The following is a 20942-nucleotide window of genomic DNA, read 5'->3' as shown; positions in this document are numbered from 1 at the left end:
AAAAAATAAGTTTTGATATATTTATGGTAGGAAATTTACAAAATATCTTCATGGATCTTTACTTCATATCCTAATGATTTTTGGCATAAAAGAAAAATCGATTATTTTGACCCATACAATGTATTGTTGGCTATTGCTACAAATATACCTGTGCGACTATACCTGGTTTTGTGGTCCAGGGTCATACAATATAATATAATAGTCCTGAATTGGATGAGAGTTGCATATGGCATGACTGTAGTGAATATCATTGAGTCAGAGGTGAAGTATAGTGTTGTTCTCTTTGACACTGCTGGGTCAGCGGTCTCTCTCTATGCTTCTATTCATCTGCACTGTGCCTTTGAAGCTGACTCATTTTACCCAGTTGAAAAGGGCTGATGTGCAAATGGAGAATGATCAGAGGGCCCAAAACTTTAATATTGTTATTGTAGGACCCCATCGAGGTTTGCAGAATTTCTCACCATTTCAGTCTGACTCTCTTCCTGTCTCCACGGAACACACTATCACAAACACACACTGTGCTATTTTTCTCCTAATCTTTTCACTCTGATGTTTGTATGTAAAATTTTGGGGTTTGTGTGTGTGTTCAGTGCTCTAGGAGTGTGAATTTGGAGTTGTGCAGCGATGTTGGGAAATGACTATAAATACACTCAGGCCTTTAAAACCTGCCTCTCACCACCGGCCTGGGGCCCGCAGCCTGTTGGCCAAACAGAAGCGTTGCCCGGGGAGTGAAATCCAAGTAAGAGCGGCGGGATTCGCTTATGCTTTTATCCCACCAACGCTCGGAAGTCCAGCAGGAATGTCCCGGAATCCTGCAGTGATAAAATAATCTCTGCATCCTGCTGAGAAACCGCAGATTGCCTGTGTGTGTGTGTGTGTGTAAAACCGAGAGAGAGCGAACATGGCCTAACCTCTCGCACTCGCATCACCCACCTGTAGATGCAAGAGCTGCTGTTAGTTTCTCATTTCTCTTATCTACTAGCATGTAAAAATACAGTCTCACATTTAAAGATGCCATTTCATTTTTTAAGTTTTTCATCTAACATTTCTATTTTATTTCAGCTTTATTTCAATTACTGGAAACTACTTTTTATAGATTCAGTGTTAGTTACAAATAACAACACTGGAGCACCAACAAATCAAAAACATGCACCTCTTTTAAATAAGTTAAATGCATTTTATCATTCAATTGCTATGAAGGCATTAGCTTGTCCAAGTGTCTGACATTTCTCTGCTGCATTTTAAACCAATTCTTTTGCCGTTGTTAAAGAGGTTTTGTGTGATCTGAGAGCCAGCAGAGGTCTACCCTGCCCTGAGGAGAGGGTTCCACTCACACGTTTTATTTAACATTTTTCCTTTTATTTTCAACTTCCTTCAATTTTCTCCATATGTCTAACAGCCACAACTGCCGCTGGAGGAGTATGTGCAGGGTGGAAGGAAAGAAAGGAGGACAAAATGAGTGTTAGAGAGATGGAGAATGCAAGGCCTGTCTGAGCCAAATATAACCCATCAACACCTCGATCATCTGGATCCATCTAAAACTGGAGACTGTGTGAAATGTAATTTCTTTATTTAATCATTTATTTAATCTGTGTTTCTTCAATGTGGAAAAAAAAACAGATAAAAATACTAATTCTAATTATATTTCCTGTAATACTTATTCAGTGGCTTCACAAAATTGATTCTAGAACAAATGATTCTTATTATATGGTGGTTCCTTTTGGTGAATCAAAAACATACAGCACAACCAGTGTAGTCTGATTCTGATTCCAAATGATTCTTATTAGCCAGTTTGTTTTACTGAATCAAAAACATAGTGTAACCAATTAAGTCTGATTTCAGAATGAATGAATCTTATGAGCAGGTTCCTTCTGAACTAAATGCATACAGATTACAACTAATTTAGGACTTGGCAATATTAATGAATGAAATATGTTAGCACACTTTTGTTGAATTTATGTCACCCATAAAAAGACTGTGGAAAGACATTAAAATGTTCCAAGAGTTTCTTCAAATGAATTTATTACTGAAATTAGCTCATCATTTGACTCGCTTTTTTCCATTTTCTTTTCATTAAAAAAAAAAAAAAGTTAATGGAAGCAGAACTGAAATTCAAGATTTTCATCCCTAAATATAAACATTCTAGGATAGTTTACCCATTCTAAAAATGCATAATTATCATATCATCGTTTACTCAGCCTCATTTCAAAATCCCTCTGAAAAAAAGATTCAAGACTTCAGATCTACCTAGCAAACAACCTAGATTTTGGTTTTTACCTCACACAAAGATATAGTATGGCCTCAGAAATCTGGAATAAAGTTTTTGGACAACTTTTATGGAACATTTCCTTTTCCTTTTATAACCCTTGGTGACTGTCAATCTTTGTTGCATAGACAAGAGCAGCAAGGACATACTGCATCTCTATTCACCTTCCACAGAAGAAAGAATGTCACACAGGTTTGGAACGACATTAATGTTGGTTGAACTATTGCTATAAATTGACTTGCTCCTTTTCAGCCATTCTTTTCCCGTAGCCTCCCTCCTGTGTGTTCTTTCCTCCATTTGGTCTGCCGTTCCCACACTCTGTATAGTGAAACTGTCAGTAAGTCTCTCTCTCATAAACTTGTTGGGTATAGGGTGAGTATGTGTGGATTTTGTGTGTTCAGTGGACCGTGGCAAACCCTGCACCAGCCAGGGTCTTAATCATCAGGGTGTGCCCTACAGTTCTCCCAGCCTCCCTCGCTCGCTCTCTCTCCCTCTCCAGGTGTTTTAATGGGATTTGATTTTATATCCATAGCAGCAGCAGAGCCATATAACGGGACCCGTTCTGTATCCATGGCGATCACACGCACACACTGAGGCCACATGTGAAGTTGAAAGAGTGTGCGAGCGTGCACGTGTGTGTGCACGTATGTGTGTGTGTGCCCCGCTGTTCTCCGTCTCCGTGAAGACAGTGAGGCCCTCTTCTGGCGGCGCGTCAAAGCCAGCTATCACCACGGGAGCCGTGGGTATGTTTACAAGGAAGTGAGTGTAAGCTCTAAAAACATCCAACAGAATCAGATCAGAGCTGGAGCGCGGGTATGTGTGTGTGTGTTTGTGAACACTAAGCTTGACTTTACCTCCCTCCGATTTCCCTGGTATAATATATCAAAGCTTCTCTTTATGTGTGTGTCTGTACGTTCGTCTTTCTCTTCGGATCGCCATTCGCTCTTACACACCTGCCACCGTACACGCCAAAACATAACCACACAAACTCAGACCCTCATCAGAGTATGAACACATAGTGGACACACAAGAACACACGTGAGCACACAATTTCAGATACGGACACAATCACAAATCTCTTTAATATCTCAATTGTTTCCCAAGGAGCAAACCAAGATTTATGTTTGAGTTTCTTGATGATTTAAAAGAGCAATTTTCAGCTCAGATTTGCCACTATTAAAAGATCTGTATATGAACTCAAATATTTCTCATCCTATTCTTCCAAGACCAAATTACTTGAATAGTTATCCACATTCATTTTCATAGGTCTTTAATATTACTGTACATACAGGCTGTAAGATTCATCAAAATAAAACAAAAATCACGGGCCAGTATGATTATTTAAAGGCAAAGATTGCTGGTTTAACATTTGAAAACATAGAAATGAAGACAGCCACAAATATTAGTACGGTAATTTGTAACAATGTTCTTGTTAAAAAAAATTTTTTTACAGTAAATGACAACAGTAATATTTCTTAGTTTGTTAAATATTTTTATTTAGTAATTATAATAAAATCTAATTTCATTAAAAAACATTTTGGCCAACTTGTGCAGCCCTACAAAACAAAGACAGCAAATCCGGCACTCAAATTTGCGCTGTATGTTAACAATCACCTTATTTGTATCTAGCCTATTTTTAGAGAAACAAACTTTGATAAAATAGCTAATAATTCCATCAAGACTCCTGAGCTAGGAAAAAAGCAACTTCTGGGAAATTACAATTGTGATTATCAATGTCTCTTGCCAAAAGCAAGTCAATATATATTTATATGGATACGTCTGTAAAATATTTGTCAAGTGACAGTCTGTGTGTGTCCAAGCATTGAGACCTCCAGTACACCAGCACCAAATGGTGTGGATAGCTGAGGTCGGAGGTCGTCCAGGAGGACCTAAAGGGCACAAAGAAACAAATGGCAGCTCTAGTGGCAGAGTTAGAATCTGCCTGTAATGAGACCTGCCTTCTCAGATGCTGGATGCTTGTTAAATCAGATGTCTGAAGTTGTTTAGCATGCTTTCTTTGAAGTATCTAAAGCTTGTTTTACTGAGAGCCGAGTAAGGCTTAAAAAATTTTACAAATTAATCCAACAAACTTCCACTCAATGTTCTGCCTCCCAGAACAATTTAAGCAAAAATATCTTATGTAATTTTTGTTCTATTGTCAATTTTATTTGCAATTATTTAAATCAAATCAATTATCTCTCCTTCAAAAGATACCTGTTTCCATGTTGTTTTTGGGCCTGATGAAAAGCTACATAGTTTGATGTCAAAAAAGTCAGCCTTTAATATTAAAATAAGTCTGTTATAAAATGTGATGTGTATAAACTGCCATTAAACATAAAATATTAAATAATAATAATAATACAAATTATTCACATTATGTTTCTTCATTTACATTTATCACATACCATCATAACAATTTTATTATTGAATGTTACCTCTGGACCCCAAACTGACTAAATTATGCATTAGGCTGAGCGACTGCTAATATGCCAAAGATTTTTAAGGAGATTTTACAGAACTGTATGGCAAAAATCTTATATGAGCAAAATCATCTCTGTTCTCCTAATGTCTGATCCTGCATTATATTACCACTAACTGTCTTTCAGTTGTCCATAAAAAAATATTATTTCTGCTGTGTGCTGAGTCTCACCGGATACGTGTGTAAAACCTCACTTCTGTGTGTTTGAGCAGTGTTCATTCTGAAGAGGTGTAGTGTGGTCAAAATTGAGAATGACAGGACAAGAGGAAACAGGGGGCGAGTCAACTTCCTACACAGAATGACAGAACCAATCACTATCTCAGACCACACACACTCACACATACATACAGATTTATCAGTTCACAGAATCCTAATATAGATGGGAATTTCCTTATGAAAAACACGATTAACTTAGTTTGACTTAGTGTTTATAAATAAAACCTGTTATAAATTAGTCAACAACAAAAAATGTCTCCAATTTTTCATTCAACCGTTCTCCATCATTTATTAAATACAGTCGGAGACTCAATGTCCTCATTTCTTTGAGTTGACCAGTCTCACCAGAGAAGCTGAAGGAAACAGATGATTTGAAGCTCAATGTTGAAAACTTGAGTGAGGTGGACCGTAACAAGAAACAGATGCTCGAGTTGCTTTCGTTCCTCCCTGTTTCTCTCTTTCCTTCTCTGCTCCCCGTCTCTGGCTGCGCTACAGATGAAATTTTATTTTCATCTCAAAGTGTCTGATTTAACATTCATTTAGATAAAAATCTAAGGTCTAGACATGTGCTACAGACCTCAGAATTAAATTTACGAGAATAATGACAGTCAGAAACTGTTATGAGGATTACATATTGCAGCCAATGACTTTCTATTTTTAGTACTGTTAGTAGAGATGCTAGTTAGTAATGTTATATATAAAAAATTGGATTTAATTTTAATTTTAGAAAACAACACAAATGTATAGACAGAGAGACAGAGAGACAGACAGATAGATTTAAAAGTGCTGAAGTTTATGCTTAAAAAAGGAACAACTTTGGCAAATTGCAATAAAAATAAACATGTAAATTGTGATCTCAAAACAAGTCTTATTCTTACAAATTTATTCGTTGTCAGTAGTCTCAGACAAGACAGCATGCAAAAACCTGGTGTGCATTTCCTGCGATACAACCAAAATATACAGGGCAGATACAGCTGGTCCGACTAAGCTTGGACAAATCTGCCAAACGGTTATCAAATTAAACCAAATTAGCGAGATAACAGCACCTCATAATGCACATATACTTTCAAACTGGCTTGCGAACCCCGCAAAGGCTCTTCAAATAAACCAGCGACAAACCAAAACACACACGTCCGTCTGAGGGGGGATGTGTGCTGTCAGCAAGGAGTCATGAGGAATATTGCATTAAAAGAAGCAGAGAGGAAAGTGAAAATTGACACATTATTGTTGTGAAAGAGGAGAAAAGTGCAAAAGAAACAGAAAGAGAAAGATTCCAGATCTAATCGATTCCATGCTCGCTTGTTAAGATACGCTGCTTTTCTTCTGCTGACACATAAAATAAAGAGAGCTGGTAATGCTATCTCTGAAAAGTCCACTCCACCAAGATCTCGCTAAAACAGGCACAGCTGTTAAATGGATTTTCTCTTAATGTAAAGCCAAAGTAAGACATCACTGTAAAAAGAGAGAGAGGGAGGCAGATGATATCATCCATCTTTCAGCCCTTCTTCCTCCTCCTCCTCCTCCTCCTCCTCCTCCTCCTCCTCCATCCCTCGTTCGGCTAATTTAATTGTCAAGGTGAAAACGGGAAGTTCTGTCGTTTCGCTTCATAAACACCGACCAGTCATCGGCTAGTGTGTATTAGCACAGGCTTATCTCCGGCGTGTTGCGGATGATGATGAATGCGTGTCTCCCTGAGGTCCTGTACAGACTATGTGTGAGCGAGAGAGCGTGTGTGTTTTTTGTGTATGACGGATGGTGTAACGAGTGTTTATGGTGCATGTCGTGTGGTCTTCAGTATTAGGAAAAGCGTTTGCAGGAGGTAGGGTCTTCTCCAGGGGCCGATCACGGCAAACCGTGCCTGTTCCGGCCACAGAAACTCATGTAGGAAGGTTCAATGGAAAACCGGAGGAGTCTAGAATATGACTTCACTGTTTTAGAAGAGAGACGAATCATTTCAAAGTAATGCACGTAATTAGAAACAACCGAAGGCCAGAGCAGATGACGCCAAAAGGCATGAGCATGTAGTTAAGTAATTCATTTTCACAGTGTTTTACGAACGCAAGGGCCAATTAGAGCATTGTAAAGATGTGAGGTCTTTAACGTGCCAGTCGCAGGTGTATTTGCACATAGTGAAAATGTTAACATAAAACACACAGGGCTTCTGCGCTCACTTTGCTAAGAGGGAACACATGGCGTGTGTCAGTGGGATCAGGAAGGTGGATGGCTTCGTGCTTTATGACAGTCTGCATTGACCAGAGGCGTCTGCTTCATTAAGTGCCACAATAATGCTTGAAGGAATATTCTGGGTTGACAGCATTTGTGGCCTAAAGTTGATTACCAGAAAAATGTGACCCTGGACCACAAAACCAGTTATAAGTGTCAATTTCTTTTAAACTGAATTCTTCTGGTTTATTAGGATAGGACAATATTTGGCTAAGATACAACTGTTTGAAAATCTGGAATCTGAGGGTGCAAACAAAAATCTAAATATTGAGAAAATCGCCTTTAAAGTTCTCCAAATGAAGTTCTTAGCAATGCCTATTACTAATCAAAAATTCAGTTTTGATATATTTACAGTAGAACAAAATATCTTCGTAGAACATGATCTTTACTTAATATCCTAATGATTTTTGGCATAAAAGAAAAATCGATAATTTTGACCAATACAATGTATTGTTGGCTATTGCTACAAATATACCCATGCTTATATACCCAAATATACCCATGCCCCCACCCCTTGTTACTGTTGCTATGTCCGACAAGCCAAGGCGCTCTCAAGCCACACATCAAGTCAGAAAAGTAAGACTGATAAATGAAAAAAAAAGAAAGAAAGAAAGAAAGAAAGTCAAAATTACTGTCAACTCATTACTTGAGCTTAACTCATACTGAACCTGGGATAATTCTCTACAGGTTAAATAGATTTTTTTATTTCAATCATTTTAGACTTCTATGCCATCTTAATATGCAGAGAATAGCAAACCATCTGTAGGTTGATTTCCCCAAGAAGTGTAAAAAATGAAACTCTATGCCACTATTAAAACATTAAACCTGACCATTCTGACAACTCAACGCTGACTCAACCAATGATGTGAGTTTGGGGGTGGGACTATCTATTTGTTTGACCAATGGCAAAAAAGGGCATGTTCGGGGAAACCTGTTTGAAACCTATTTTTTTCCAGTTCAGGCTGGTGACGCTAGTGGTGCAGAAATTACACACTTAACATTTTAAAAGTATATAAAGTCACATCAATAAACTTTTTTACAGTCCACAGCACGGTTTATCCCTCCATTTGGTCTATTTCTTCTTAAAACAGAGATCAAGAGACTTGTGTTTGTACCTTTCATCTACATTTGTTCCTTTACTGTCAATAATGAGGTCTTAAACCACTCGGTCTGCGGTAAAAACAAAACAAAAGGCCAGAGTTTCCTCTCTTTTGTCTTTTTATGCTTGCATTTTCCGACTGCATTCGGTGACCGTGTTTTTTCCCCCCTCTCTTCTCTTCCCTCTTATTGTTGCTGTAAATCCGAAGGGTCTTTTTGCAGTTTTACTGGAACAGAGAGTCATTAAATGGTTGATTTCAGATGGCAGAGTGTGAATGTTTTAAATTAACTTTATTGATCTGCTAGTCCGCCAGTCAGCCAAGGAAAAATTGACACCCGCTTGGCGCATGGGCAGTAGATTTGCACCTCGGCCGTTTAAAACGCCTGCTTAGCGAGGCTGGCCATGCTCCATGCACTCGCGCTCAGTGTGGTTTGGTGAACACAACCACACAGAACTAAGGATATTTGAAGACCTGAGAGACAAATTAAAAGCGAATTGGTGTAGATGTTGTTCCTTTGGAAAACAACAGGTTAAAGGATTGTTCTCGGTTCAAAATGGATGTTTTGATAGCGCTACACAACCACAGTGTTTAAAATTTATGGTAAAATCACCCTACAAATGATGACTTGCTTAAAGTTGACTTTGCAAATTAAGATGGGATCGAAGAAAGTATTTTAATCCCAAAAATATTTTATCCAAAAATTTACACACCTAAATGTTTAATGACTGTTTGGAAACTTACGGTAACCATTTTATCATATTTATGACAGTATTTCTCTCATTGTTTTTCTCCTTCTGTGGACCCAACTGCTTTTAATTCAGCCCCAGCATCTAGCTGCCAATCATTCTTTTGAGGGGCGGCTTCCAGGGGTCAGCTGACACTTAAGGGTTCAAAGACCAGAGGAAGGAGAACTCAAGGTTTTGATGGGTAGACTATTAGGTGTGTTTTGGGGGAGAAGGCATTTCTGTCAACACCTTATTGATCTACTCACAGAAGTATATTCTTACCACACACGTGCATCACTATTTTATTCAGAACCAGAGGACTGAAAACTAAAATTCGAAAATTAAGGATTACAAGGTCAAAAAAAAAGGAAACATATGCATAGATGAATTTTTCACAATCAGATCAAAACTAGATTCCATGAATTTCTATTGCATGGCAACTTTAAAAATACTAAAAGAACCATAAAACTGAAGCATTAACGATCTGGATTCATTGGGAGGAACCTGAATCATTAAATTCTCAGCGATTCTCATTATTAAACACTCTATAATATTCCCACTAACTATCTCCTTGACATTTATAAATGCATGTAAATAGATACATACATTTTTTCCAGCATTTCTTAGGTACACTTTCACCATCCAAAAACCAACCCAAATATCTCCGCCAACCCCTGTCTAAAACACGCCGCTCATTCACTGCAACCTCACCAGTCACAAAGTACAAACACACACACAGGGCCATTTTTCTGTCTACTTGGTCTCCTGTGCGTCCTGGATGTGAATAGGTACTTCATTAATTTCATCTGTTCGAAGCTGAAGCCCAGAGAGCCGACTCCATCATTACACCAATAACTCTACACATTAATCTCCCTCCTAGACTCTGTTATTATCCACCACTGCCACGACTTACCCAAACACACACACATTCCCATTCATCTCCACTCAATCTGTGGGCAGAAATATCACGGCTCATCCTCTAGGTTTCGCCCAGATCCATTACAAAATACTGGACCTGTTTAAATGAGACCCCAGTAGAGGCTCAGTTCAACTGCAGGGGCGCCATCTTGGCTTGGGGAGTCTGGGTTAAAGCCTCACCGTGTCCCAGAGCAGCGTTGTGTTGGCTCGACTCTGCTGTGGCAGTTTCCTGTAGCTCACGGAGGTCTGGGTTTTAGAACAGGCATGTGCTGCCCTGTAGAGCCAATTGCTCAGTCAGGCTAAACCCAAAGTGTTTAAATGAGAGCGAGATGAGAGGGACTGGACTTTTTGGCTGTGCCAAGGCAAGGCGAGGATATGCGGTTGTAAAATGAACATTAGCTTGTGAATGAGCACTGAGGGCACCACTTTGGAGGGTTGGCAATGATAATTTAACATGTATGTTTATAGAGTTTGGAAGCACTACCAGTGTTACTCTTTGAAGGCACCACTTAAAACTCTTACAATTTCTTTATCATAAATGTAGATGGTTAAGTTAAGATGGCAAGTCACACAATTTAAAAAGGGGAAATAAGCAAAAAAATTATTACCTGCCAAATGCTGAAAACAAACCATTGTATTATTATTATTATTATTATTATTATTATTACAAATGAATATTTACAAACAAGTTTCTTATTTCTGATTTTATTTACAATAATATTAATAATAATAAAAAATTAAAAAATTAAACCTGCCAAATAATGCAGAACACTTTTTAAAAATTAATAATGTTATTTTTAATAACATGAATAGAAAACTGCATTTATAAAAATATAATAATAATAATAATAATAATAATAAATGCAAAACATAAATAAATAATAAAGCCTCCAAAATAATGCAGAAACAAACAAATTGGCAGGAACAACATGTTATAATAGTAATAATAGATGTAAAACTAATAAGTGATTTTAAAAAGACATTTAAAAAAAACAAGCAAAATATTCAACAACAAAAATTATTTTAAAACAATAAACCAAAGAACAAGTTGCTCAATAATAATAATAATTATTATTATTATTAGCTGTAAAAAAAAATTGGGGGCGGGGGCTTTTTTAAAAAAAGGCAAAAAGATCAGAAATGACCAAAACAAACCAGCAACAAAAATTTTAAATAAAAGCCAAAGAACAGGTTGTATCATCCTAAAAGGGTTATTTTGCCACAATGACTGTGGCGATTTGCTCATTATCTACTTCCAAATAATAGATAAATAAACATTAAATATTGATATAAATTGAAATTATTTCATTATATGATTAAATAAATGACCATGGAGTGATGCAGAAGACATGAAACAGGCACACTGTAGCAAATTGGATGTCAGGAACAAGAGTCACTATACAAAAACATCTGAACACAGAATGCAATGAATCGCCAATCCAAGTATTCGAGTAACCAGAATAAAGCGTGTGCAATAAATCAGTGTAACTCCTACTGAATCTTTTGCTAGACAGTGAAAGTGCAAATGTACCAAACTCTCCTTAGCTGGTAAAATAAATTCTGGCATTTAAAATGGCACAGTCCTAAAGAGAAGTCCAGAAGACCATTCCTCTGAGCCCAGATGACCTCACATGTGTATTTTCCTCTTTAACATTTTATTTTTATATTTAATAATCACATAAAAAAGCTTAGTGTGGTGAACCAGTCTTATGAGGTTACAGGGTCGGAGAATCTCAAAACGGCCTCTTTAATTCCATTCCTCACTCAGTGGGTCACGCTCAATTTTTCCCAATAGAATCGTGGCCAGCCAAATCACACGCTTCTCATCTTATCATCCTCCAAGACCACTGCCAAATAATCACAAGGCCCCTTTAAAAGTGTTTATTTATTTGTTTGTGACGTTCTGGAGTTCAGAAGAACAATAATGCACTCTTGTTATAGATGCATACTGGAATAATATACTGTTAAACTATTAAAGAAACTCCCACAACAACACACTTTCTGGATTCTTTCTGTGGTTAAAATGTATCAAGGGTCTGAATGACAATAAAAAGCAGCTTCAGATTAGTGGGGACTAGGGGAAAGAGGGAGAAGTCCTGCAAAGATTTTCCATTATCAAAAAGATTTACAACTTCAGTCTATCAGTAGAACAGAAGAGAGACCGAGTCAGATGGCGGACATGGTGAAAGAACTATTTAAAGATTGACGGAAAGAAAAAATGCTCACGATCTATAAAGCGGTTCCTTTATCCACACACAATAATGCATCAAAACACATTCATATATGGGTGCCACAGGCCACAGGGTGGGAGGTGGGGGTGCAGCTGGCTCTCTCTCATTAGCTGAGTGTTTGGATCAGGAGTAGCTCTTGTTACAGCAGTAAACTGCAGCTTTGAACTTTTAATAGAGCTCTGAAATCCAAGCAGCCTTTAAAATACACATTTCTGCATAACAGAGCCTGAACAGAGACCGAAAGAAAGACAGAGTACGAGGGTGAGAGAGACGCTGAAAGCACAAGAGAGAACTAAACGCACGAGAGACAGAAAGCTGAGAGCTTACTAAAAGAGATTTCATAGATCTTAAACCACTTGAATACGCTTAATAGCACTTAATTTCGCATCAGTGGTCTGCCCAGATGTGACTCAGCAGTGGCCCTTGCCTCAGTAGCAAGCCCTGTGGGTCAGAACCAAAGGTGAGGCATTAACAAACCAGTTCTAATGAGGCAGAACTGGATAAACAATCATATTTATCATGATTGACAGATCGACGTGGTACTGCAAAAGAGGCAACAGTATTACGTTTGTTTCAATTTGCATACTGACAAGCAAAACAAGCGGTAAAAATAAAAGAATAAAAAGTATATTTAAAATCTCCTGCGTGCTTATTCTGAAAAAACAAATAAAATAATTACCCAGTTTTGAATCTGTTTTACTGTATAACGATTCTACAAACCCTTTTAGAGGTAAAAACTTATTAGTGAAACTTTTCTTAAAAAATGGGAAGGGAGTCCTTTTTATAATGTGGTGTATTAACTGACAATATTTTAATAACTTCAACATGTACCCTTGTAGCCTTTCATTACAAAATGAACAAATGTTATGTAGAACAATATAGGACTTTGATCTGAATTTGATATTCTAGATAATATGTCTATCACAAAGTTTAAAGTATATGTAAACTGTCATTCACATGTCTGAAGATGTAAACAAGAAACAGAGTAATAACTGAGTGAAAATTGAGATTTTGTGTATAAAATTTGACCAAATGACATGCAACACTGAAACGTGCATGAGTTTGTTTATTTGAGCTAATATGTATTTACAGGCCATAGGGGACAAAAAAAAAAACATGAGCTCCAAATGTTGTGAACTGCAAGCAGAACTTTTATTCAATTTATTTTTTAACCGATACACTGCTAAAAAAAAATGTTCAAAGTGGAGTAAGTTTCATAAGAAAATTTCAGTCTTGAAATTAGCATTTTCCATGCAATTAGTAATGAAGTTTACTAGCACATGTCTGAGATTTATTACACGAGAAATTTAGAAAATTATTAGACCAAATATTATTCACAGTAGTTTTTTTATTGCTTTATTTGTTGAAACTTATTTGACTAAAACACAAAATATGCATTCAACCAAATTTGAAACTGTCTAAACAAGCAGAATTTTAGAGCCTCCTAACGTCCCTGACATATCCGAGTTAAACTGGAGCGCCACAGGGCTAACACATGGGAAAAGACACACAAATACATATACATTCATGCCCTCGGGCAGACTCAGCACCCCCTCTCCCCTGCTGTAGTCTCTAATCATGTCCAGGAACACGAAAGACAAGTCAAAATGCATTTTCCCAGGGTTCACAGCAAGCGGGCACTTTGGAGACCAACCACTGCCAATCAATGAGAGAGAGGTCAGGTGGACAGAGGTGTCACATGACATCACAGACAGGTGGACTACGCAGGTGATCTCTGATGAAAATTAAATTACTGAAACTATTTCTTGGTGAATTTACATAGCTTTGTAGTATTATAAATGGGGGGGGGGGGAGGCCAGTGTATCACATTTAACACCAAAATAAATGCAATGCAATAAAATAAATCTTAATGTTAAAGTAATGTACTATATTAAAATGTTAAAGCCCTTAAATATATCAGACTGACTGCGACTGACACAGAGGTCATTTCTTTTAACTCCATGTAGGCCACAGAGAGAGAGGGATAAAGAGTTTATGTTATTTTTCATTTCCTGGGAATTGGCCTTGTTTCCTTGTTTCCACAGCTCGACTGCTGCGCTTCCGTACGCAACTTATCGGATCGCTTATCAGTTCGTTTGAAGCACTCAGTGTCTCCAAAGCCCACTCCTGCACCCACGATCCCAGCTTGAACATTAAATATTCCTTCCTTCAACAGAATGGCGGCGATCCAGAGTCAGAGCCCACACGGCTAAGCAAATAAAAGAAGCCATTGCATGTATCTTGGCAAAGACTCATCATCAGATAAACAGTTTCAAAAAGCTAACATAGAACTATGCGCAACCCGAGACAATATCAACAAATACGTCCTGCGCATTTTCAGAGCGAGATTAGACAGAGGACTTTACGGTTTAATACAAACAAACAGACAGGACTTCAGTGGCCATGCATGGATCGTATCTGCCTTTATTTCTTTCTAATATGTACAAAAATAATCAGAATATAACAATAATAATATTCTATTCTTTTTGATGTCATATTAAAACATATTAAATAAACTTTTGTGCTTAATAATACAAACATTTATGAAATATATGTTTTCAATTAGTGTATTGGGATGAACTATGTTTTGAATTATTAAAGGTAAACTATTAAAGGTTGGCGTCTGATTTGGAAATCAGTCAATAAGTTTGGTTATAAAACAAACAAAACTTATAAGAAATTACAATGTTTTAAAATAGCATGTCTAATATTTACTTGATCCTAGAAAAAAACACAAAATGAAGAGTGAAATAAATGTGTTAAGAGATACACTGCTATTTCTGCTATTAATCACTGCTGTTTTCAATACTGTTATAACTAAATTTACTACAAAAATATTTAAGAATTTGTATACTAAACAGGTCAGCCTAAATAATATATTGACTTTATTTGTATTGTCCTGTTCATACCTAAATAATAATAGCTTATTATTATTACTTTGCTATAAACAGGACAATATTATTATAGGTATGCATTAATTTTCCTATAGTGATATCACATACAAAGCCTTTACTATTTAAACAACTAAATTATAAATACTTCAAATATTTTCAATTAAAATAGTGCTTTGGAATTTACTCATTTGTACATAACAAAATGAGGTCTATCTTATTTTCTGATAAAAAAATTAACTTATTTTGTCAAACGACCTATGCAAAATGTGTCTGTCTGCCCAGGTGAAAAAAGTGCACTTCTATAATGCACTTAAAATGCTCTAATAATTTCACTAATTTTGTTCTTAATATACTAAAAATGATTCTTTAGTACTACTTAAGATAAACAAGATCATCCAAGTATACTCAACTGTACTATTTTGGGACACCGTGAATATGAACTAAAATGCACTTTTAACATACTATCTCTGTATTTAAAAAATGTCTTTAGTTGAAACCATCTTTCATACACTAGGACACTCAAGTGTATTACAAGTGTTAACGAAATACATTTTTTAAATACAGAGATAGTATGTTAAAAGTGCATTTTAGTTCATATTCACGGTGTCCCAAAATAGTACAGTTGAGTACACTTAGATGAGCTTAAGTACAAAATTAGTGCGCCAAAATGGAGCACTTTAAGTATATTATGAAAGTGCACTGCGGTCTTTAGCTCTTTAAACCGGTCTGTTGATCTGTGCTGCCCTCTGCTGCTCACTTCTCAAAACATTGCTTTCAAACTCTATGAAAGTAAAATGAAGCGTGTTTTAAACTCTTTGAACGATTCTAACTATTTGCAATTTACAGACGTACCAACATTTCAGATATAGCTGTTGTGACTTACAAGACGCTCTGATTACATACAACAACAACAACAACAACATCATTTCCCGTCATGCACTGGACACGTTGCCATAGCGCCACGTTGGTTTACCAACAAACATGGCGCACAGCCCGTCTCGTGTCTTTGCTACAGTTTCACCGAACGCTGGTGATGTTTACCGAGACGAAAACGAATCGGTGTTTAACCGGGGCCGCAAGCAAACACCTTTACACGCTCAAAGCAACGCAAGAGTGGTTCAGATGACGGGCTGCGCGGAGTTATCGTGTCCTCCGGACCGCGCTACCGTCACCATCAGCGTCAAAAACAGTAAAGAAAATGTTAACGACGTGACTAACAGCGTTACCCGAAGACTGGAGTACATACTACAGACTGTGAGACAGCACGATGTCAAGGTGCTAAATAATTCAAATGTGTGTATTTCCAAACAAAGAGAGAACAAGCAATTCTAATAGTTTCTTTCCAAACAGGAAGAAAACATCACTGTGACCAAGCATTTACAAAGAGAGGAGGAGCTCTTCCACATGCAAGCTGAGGTACATTGTTAGTTGTTGTGTCCTGTGGTTTGACCTATTTTGTAATACTATCCATTTTGTCTGCGCAGGTGCTTGTGGTGTTTTCAGACTTTGAGAAGATGCAACAAGCACGCTCAGTTTTGATTGAAAAACTTGACAAAATCGTGTGTGTTGGTGACCCTTACTACAGTCACAGTGCAGAAAGTCTCAGTTTGTTAAGGTAAACCATGCTTGAACATTGTCAGCCCTCATATAATCTTCTACTGTTAGCCTGAACATAGCTTTGTTATTGAGAATTAATTAATAAGCCTGTTTGAAAGGATGTCTAAACATTTTTTGGTGTGTTCTGCAGACGGCGAGCATGTTTGGAAGCCGTGGACAACGCCCGGCTAAAAGCCAGCGAGGCATGTTGCATTCTGGGACAAGCTCTGGGACGGCCACTGCTTGTACGTGAGGAGGAATCACGAGAGTGGACCAGCGGCCAGCATGAAGTGACTGGCTCTCCTCTAACACTGCACCAGAAGACTGGGGTTACGTTAGTCTCTGCCTCTTCACACGTGTTTGTGACCTTTGAATTGCGTCCGAAGAACAGCAACAGGAGGAAATTTTGAAAATTTTGTGTCTGTTTAGCAGTATTAATAGTACATGTAATTCCTTTTATTTGCTTTTTTAACCTGTAAACACATAGTCCTGTGAAGTGAGCACCATAGAGGATCACCGATATTCACAAAAAGGCCTAAAAATAAAGTTACCACTTGTTCCTACTGTTGTTTTAACTTAATAAAGTCTCCAAATTTCAGAATATATTGAATAGCATTGTGTGCAACTCAAAAGATGCTAATGCTAAAATTTGTTCCAAACATTGATAGAAAACGATGTTAAATTCTGAAAGTGTAATGAAAGAGGAAGATGAGCCTGTGTTTGAATAGGGAATACATATATATTGATGCATGAATGTGCCTTGCGTGCATAATGGATGACATTGTTTGTTTCTACAACAGCATTTGTCTAGACAGGTGCTAGACAACTAGAAAGATCTTATTCACTTCCTCTAATATGATTTGTCTCTAAACTTAAACTTGCACTGGATGTAGGGACGAAAATATACAATAGTGTGAAATATGCTACTTGTTTCTGTGATGTTACACCCATTTTTATATTCTCTTACACTTCCTTTGTTAGATGACCTATCTTGACACTAAACAGGCCATTCATACCCTGCTCTTTTAAAATATAAAGGTGAGTGTTTACCACCTGCCCTGGTAATAGATGTCAATTCTTGAATGATCTAAGCTCAAAGCCATTATGAGGAAAATCTAGGAAAACACTGTAGGGTTTGACGCAGCAGCTACTTTTGTAGATAGACAAGGAAATAAACTAAAAGCAAAGAGGACTGTATAAACAGAACAGCCTGAGGATCATAAACAACTAGTGGGGACATAAGATACAGTCAAATTAAATTAAGAAACATGGCGTCAAAGTGGATGTAACTTGATTATTTTTGCCTAAAAGACAGCAAGCAAGCAATAAATAAACCATTTTAAAAAAAAACACAATGGGTGGGAAAAGACCACAAACATGAGCACAAAACAATAATCATGATTACAAGCATCTCTAGACAGACGATACTGAAAAAAAAAAAAAAATCAAAGACTGAAAATCATAAAGAGAAAACGGGTTTTAAAACACAATATAAGCCACATGTAAACTCTGTCAAAAAAAGTAAAATGAGAAAAAAGCCCAAGGAGGCCTACAGTTTCTGCGCCGCTAGTGTTATCTAGTGGAACTACAAAAATAACAGCACGTTTTCAAACAACCTTTCCAAACGCCACTTTCACGTGTCACGCCTTCCCTAACTTCAACATCACAAACAAACTCTTACATGTGTTTAAAAGTGAAGGTATGTGTCGACAGGTATAAGTAGGCTGCTACTTTCAAATAAAAGGTCCAACGTATTAATTAGGAATACTTAAGTTTAGCTTACCTGTCGAAAAGTGTAGACTGAAACCCAAACACTTAAATTCCTCCATCTTGTAAAAAAGCCACAGCCAATGTTTACACTTGTTTTGCCGTGTTTACTTGTTGTCTGCCACTGTGTATTTTGGTATGTTTTCGAAATTTGCTCAGACTTCTATAACAGAATCCGAAGTTTTGTCGCAAGTGACGCTCTATAACAGACTGAATACCCTCCGGCTCAGCCTACTACAGTAGCTACGCCCCGAACTCTCGCTATTGGCTGTGCGGAGACACATAGGTTGACAGGCAGGTAGGACATCCTATCATTGGACGAACATTTTATGATGCGATCTCCACAGAGGCACATCTAAATATTAGGCTTGTTTGAGATGAGCAAAATCTGCGCAGAACTGATCACCGGTGATCACCGAGAGGTGCATGCCGGTTAGAAAAGTGTCCGAGTTACGTCTAACTTGTTCTGATGTCATGCTGACATATGCCAAAAAACTCGCGACGGCGAGGCGGATGTGTCGGATTGAGCAGTCGCGTGCAGTTGCTCTCCACCGACTGCGCTGATCAGAAGCATGATGGGAAACATCTCGGTTACGCATGTAACCACGGTTTCCTGATTAGGGAACGAGATGCTGCGGTGACGTCATCGTATGGGAACACCCTTTCGTGTGACGAATGTCTGAATTCCTGTACCATCCCGCCAATCCTACTGGCCAAATAGCGCTCGGCACCGCCTTACGCATGCGTAAGCATAGTATACTTGTGTGCCGCGTGCTATTTCGCTCAGATTTCATGGACTAAGGAAACACTATCAAAGGTACGGAACTGCCTGAACCGCAGCATCTCGTTCCCTATTCAGGGAACCGTGGTTACATACGTAACCGAGATATTCCCTTTCATAGGTCACTTCAATGCTGCAGTGACGTCACCGTATGGGAACTCTATACCATCACGCCTGACGTACCCGAGATAGCTGGGATCCGAGGAAAGCAACTGCTCACATCTAGGCTGTAGAATTTGACGAAAGTGCTCGGTGAGGACCATCCTGCCGCAGCACATATATCATCCATAGAAGATCCACTAAGGAAGGCTTGCGACAAAGCCACTGCCCTCGTGGAATGAACTCGGATTCCTAAAGGCGATAGGAATTTCTCCACCACCGCGGTGACTGAATTTCCAAACAGTCCATCCTTGGAGATCAGGGCATCCATGAGAAAAGATTTGTCCTTTTCTTTTATGTCGGTGAGGTTGAGCCAAAGGTGGCGCTCAACCGCCACCATCCCCGCCATCGAACGGCCGACTGCTCGGGCAGTGTGCTTGGTGGCAGGTAGCGCCAAGTCCGTGGCCCGCCACAGTTCCTTCACAGCCTCCGGTGTGATGCCTTCTCCCTCATCAAGCTCCTTCAATAGCTCCACCTGGTAGGCCTGAAGCACCGTCATCGAGTGGAGCATGGCCGTCGCCTGACCTGCAGCCGAGTAAGATCTCCCAACGAGGCTTGACGTGACTCGACACCAGTGGTGTAGTGGTGCCTAGAGAAGCGGGTATACTCTTAATTCATGCCCCAATTTTTTTTTTTTTTTTTACACGGCCCCGCAAAGGATGAACGACCTGTGTCATAAACAGTGACATGTAAAACTGGTCTTGCATATTTAGTTCACTCCAAAATGGGCCAGTAATATTTTCACAATCTTCTGCTGCTTGAGTAAGGATCATTATAAAAAATAATATTATCCACAGAAGAGGTGCAGATTTTGCAATAAATAATTAACTGCAGCAACTGACATTTTGTCAGAACCTCTAGTAAATTGCATGCTATTTTGTTTAGTTGTCTGTTCAGAATTGTGGGAGAATTGTGATCTCTATTTGAAACAAACAAAAAAAAATTGATTTTGACAGAAGTGAGGGGGACAGATTTCTTGGCTGAGAAATCAAATACACAGCTGGACAATAAGCAATAATTTATAATATTTTTCCTGTATTTTCCTAATGACAATTTTATGATTTGTTTAGCCTATATACTACATTTCCCCCCATTTTTATCACAGAATAAGGCAGAATATATTTTATAGCCTAGTATCTATTGGCAAGTGTAATAAATGCTATCAATTAGCCTACTTAGCACAGCATTATTCAGAATCAGATGCTTTTTTATTACCTGGAGATGACTTGAAAAACACACATAAACCATACTGTCGCAATCATGCGTTTACTGTCTTCACGTTTCTATTTATTCAGCTTAGCTACAGTAGAGATAGCTTTGGCTACAGCGATAGCTGGATTCTTACTACGTCGTGACTCGTAAGTTACTTCTATGAGGCCGTTCGGACTTTCTGTGCGAGCGCCATCCTGCTTCAGTATAAATGAAACATACACTGCATGAGAGTGTATACGTCTTTACTGGATGTTTTAGAGAATATTTGCATTTATTCACATGCGATTGGATTAGTTACTCATATGCTGGACTGTCATGATTTGGCTAGTGCAGGACACTACTGAATGATGCGCATCAGAGGGGATTTAGAAGTGG

The 20942-nt window shown here is 38.1% G+C and overlaps 2 protein-coding genes across 2 annotated transcripts; one reads left to right on the top strand and one right to left on the bottom strand.

Annotated features, from left to right (window-relative positions):
- Positions 1-2700: 2700 nt before the first annotated feature.
- Positions 2701-20520, bottom strand: LOC131532298 (uncharacterized). Its single transcript, XM_058763817.1, has 5 exons — positions 19380-20520; positions 5307-5445; positions 4096-4155; positions 2927-3038; positions 2701-2856 (listed from the first exon to the last, which is right to left on the bottom strand). Exons 1-5 carry the CDS (start codon positions 19864-19866, stop codon positions 2701-2703), a joined length of 954 nt encoding a protein of 317 aa, XP_058619800.1. The 5' UTR covers positions 19867-20520.
- Positions 15947-17570, top strand: irak1bp1 (interleukin-1 receptor-associated kinase 1 binding protein 1). The gene is made up of 4 exons (XM_058762728.1): positions 15947-16327; positions 16403-16468; positions 16537-16667; positions 16800-17570. Exons 1-4 carry the CDS (start codon positions 16034-16036, stop codon positions 17056-17058), a joined length of 750 nt encoding a protein of 249 aa, XP_058618711.1. The 5' UTR covers positions 15947-16033; the 3' UTR covers positions 17059-17570.
- Positions 20521-20942: the final 422 nt, after the last annotated feature.

Source organism: Onychostoma macrolepis, chromosome 23 (assembly GCF_012432095.1).
Source record: "Onychostoma macrolepis isolate SWU-2019 chromosome 23, ASM1243209v1, whole genome shotgun sequence".
In the NCBI taxonomy this organism is placed as follows: Eukaryota; Metazoa; Chordata; class Actinopteri; order Cypriniformes; family Cyprinidae; genus Onychostoma; species Onychostoma macrolepis.
The sequence above is the reverse complement of the archived record's forward strand: the minus strand, read 5'-3'. Positions and strand labels throughout refer to the sequence as shown.

Coding starts and splice junctions, on each gene's coding strand:
- irak1bp1 (XM_058762728.1), top strand. CDS start 16,034: ATGGCGCACAGCCCGTCTCGTGTCTTTGCTACAGTTTCACCGAACGCT. Junction 16,328..16,402: donor TGAGACAGCACGATGTCAAG/GTGCTAAATAAT, acceptor CTTTCCAAACAG/GAAGAAAACATCACTGTGAC. Junction 16,668..16,799: donor GAAAGTCTCAGTTTGTTAAG/GTAAACCATGCT, acceptor TGTGTTCTGCAG/ACGGCGAGCATGTTTGGAAG.
- LOC131532298 (XM_058763817.1), bottom strand. CDS start 19,866: ATGCTCCACTCGATGACGGTGCTTCAGGCCTACCAGGTGGAGCTATTG. Junction 4,156..5,306: donor TGTTTCCTTCAGCTTCTCTG/GTGAGACTGGTC, acceptor TGTGCCCTTTAG/GTCCTCCTGGACGACCTCCG. Junction 3,039..4,095: donor TTGGTGCTGGTGTACTGGAG/GTCTCAATGCTT, acceptor GGATGTTTTTAG/AGCTTACACTCACTTCCTTG.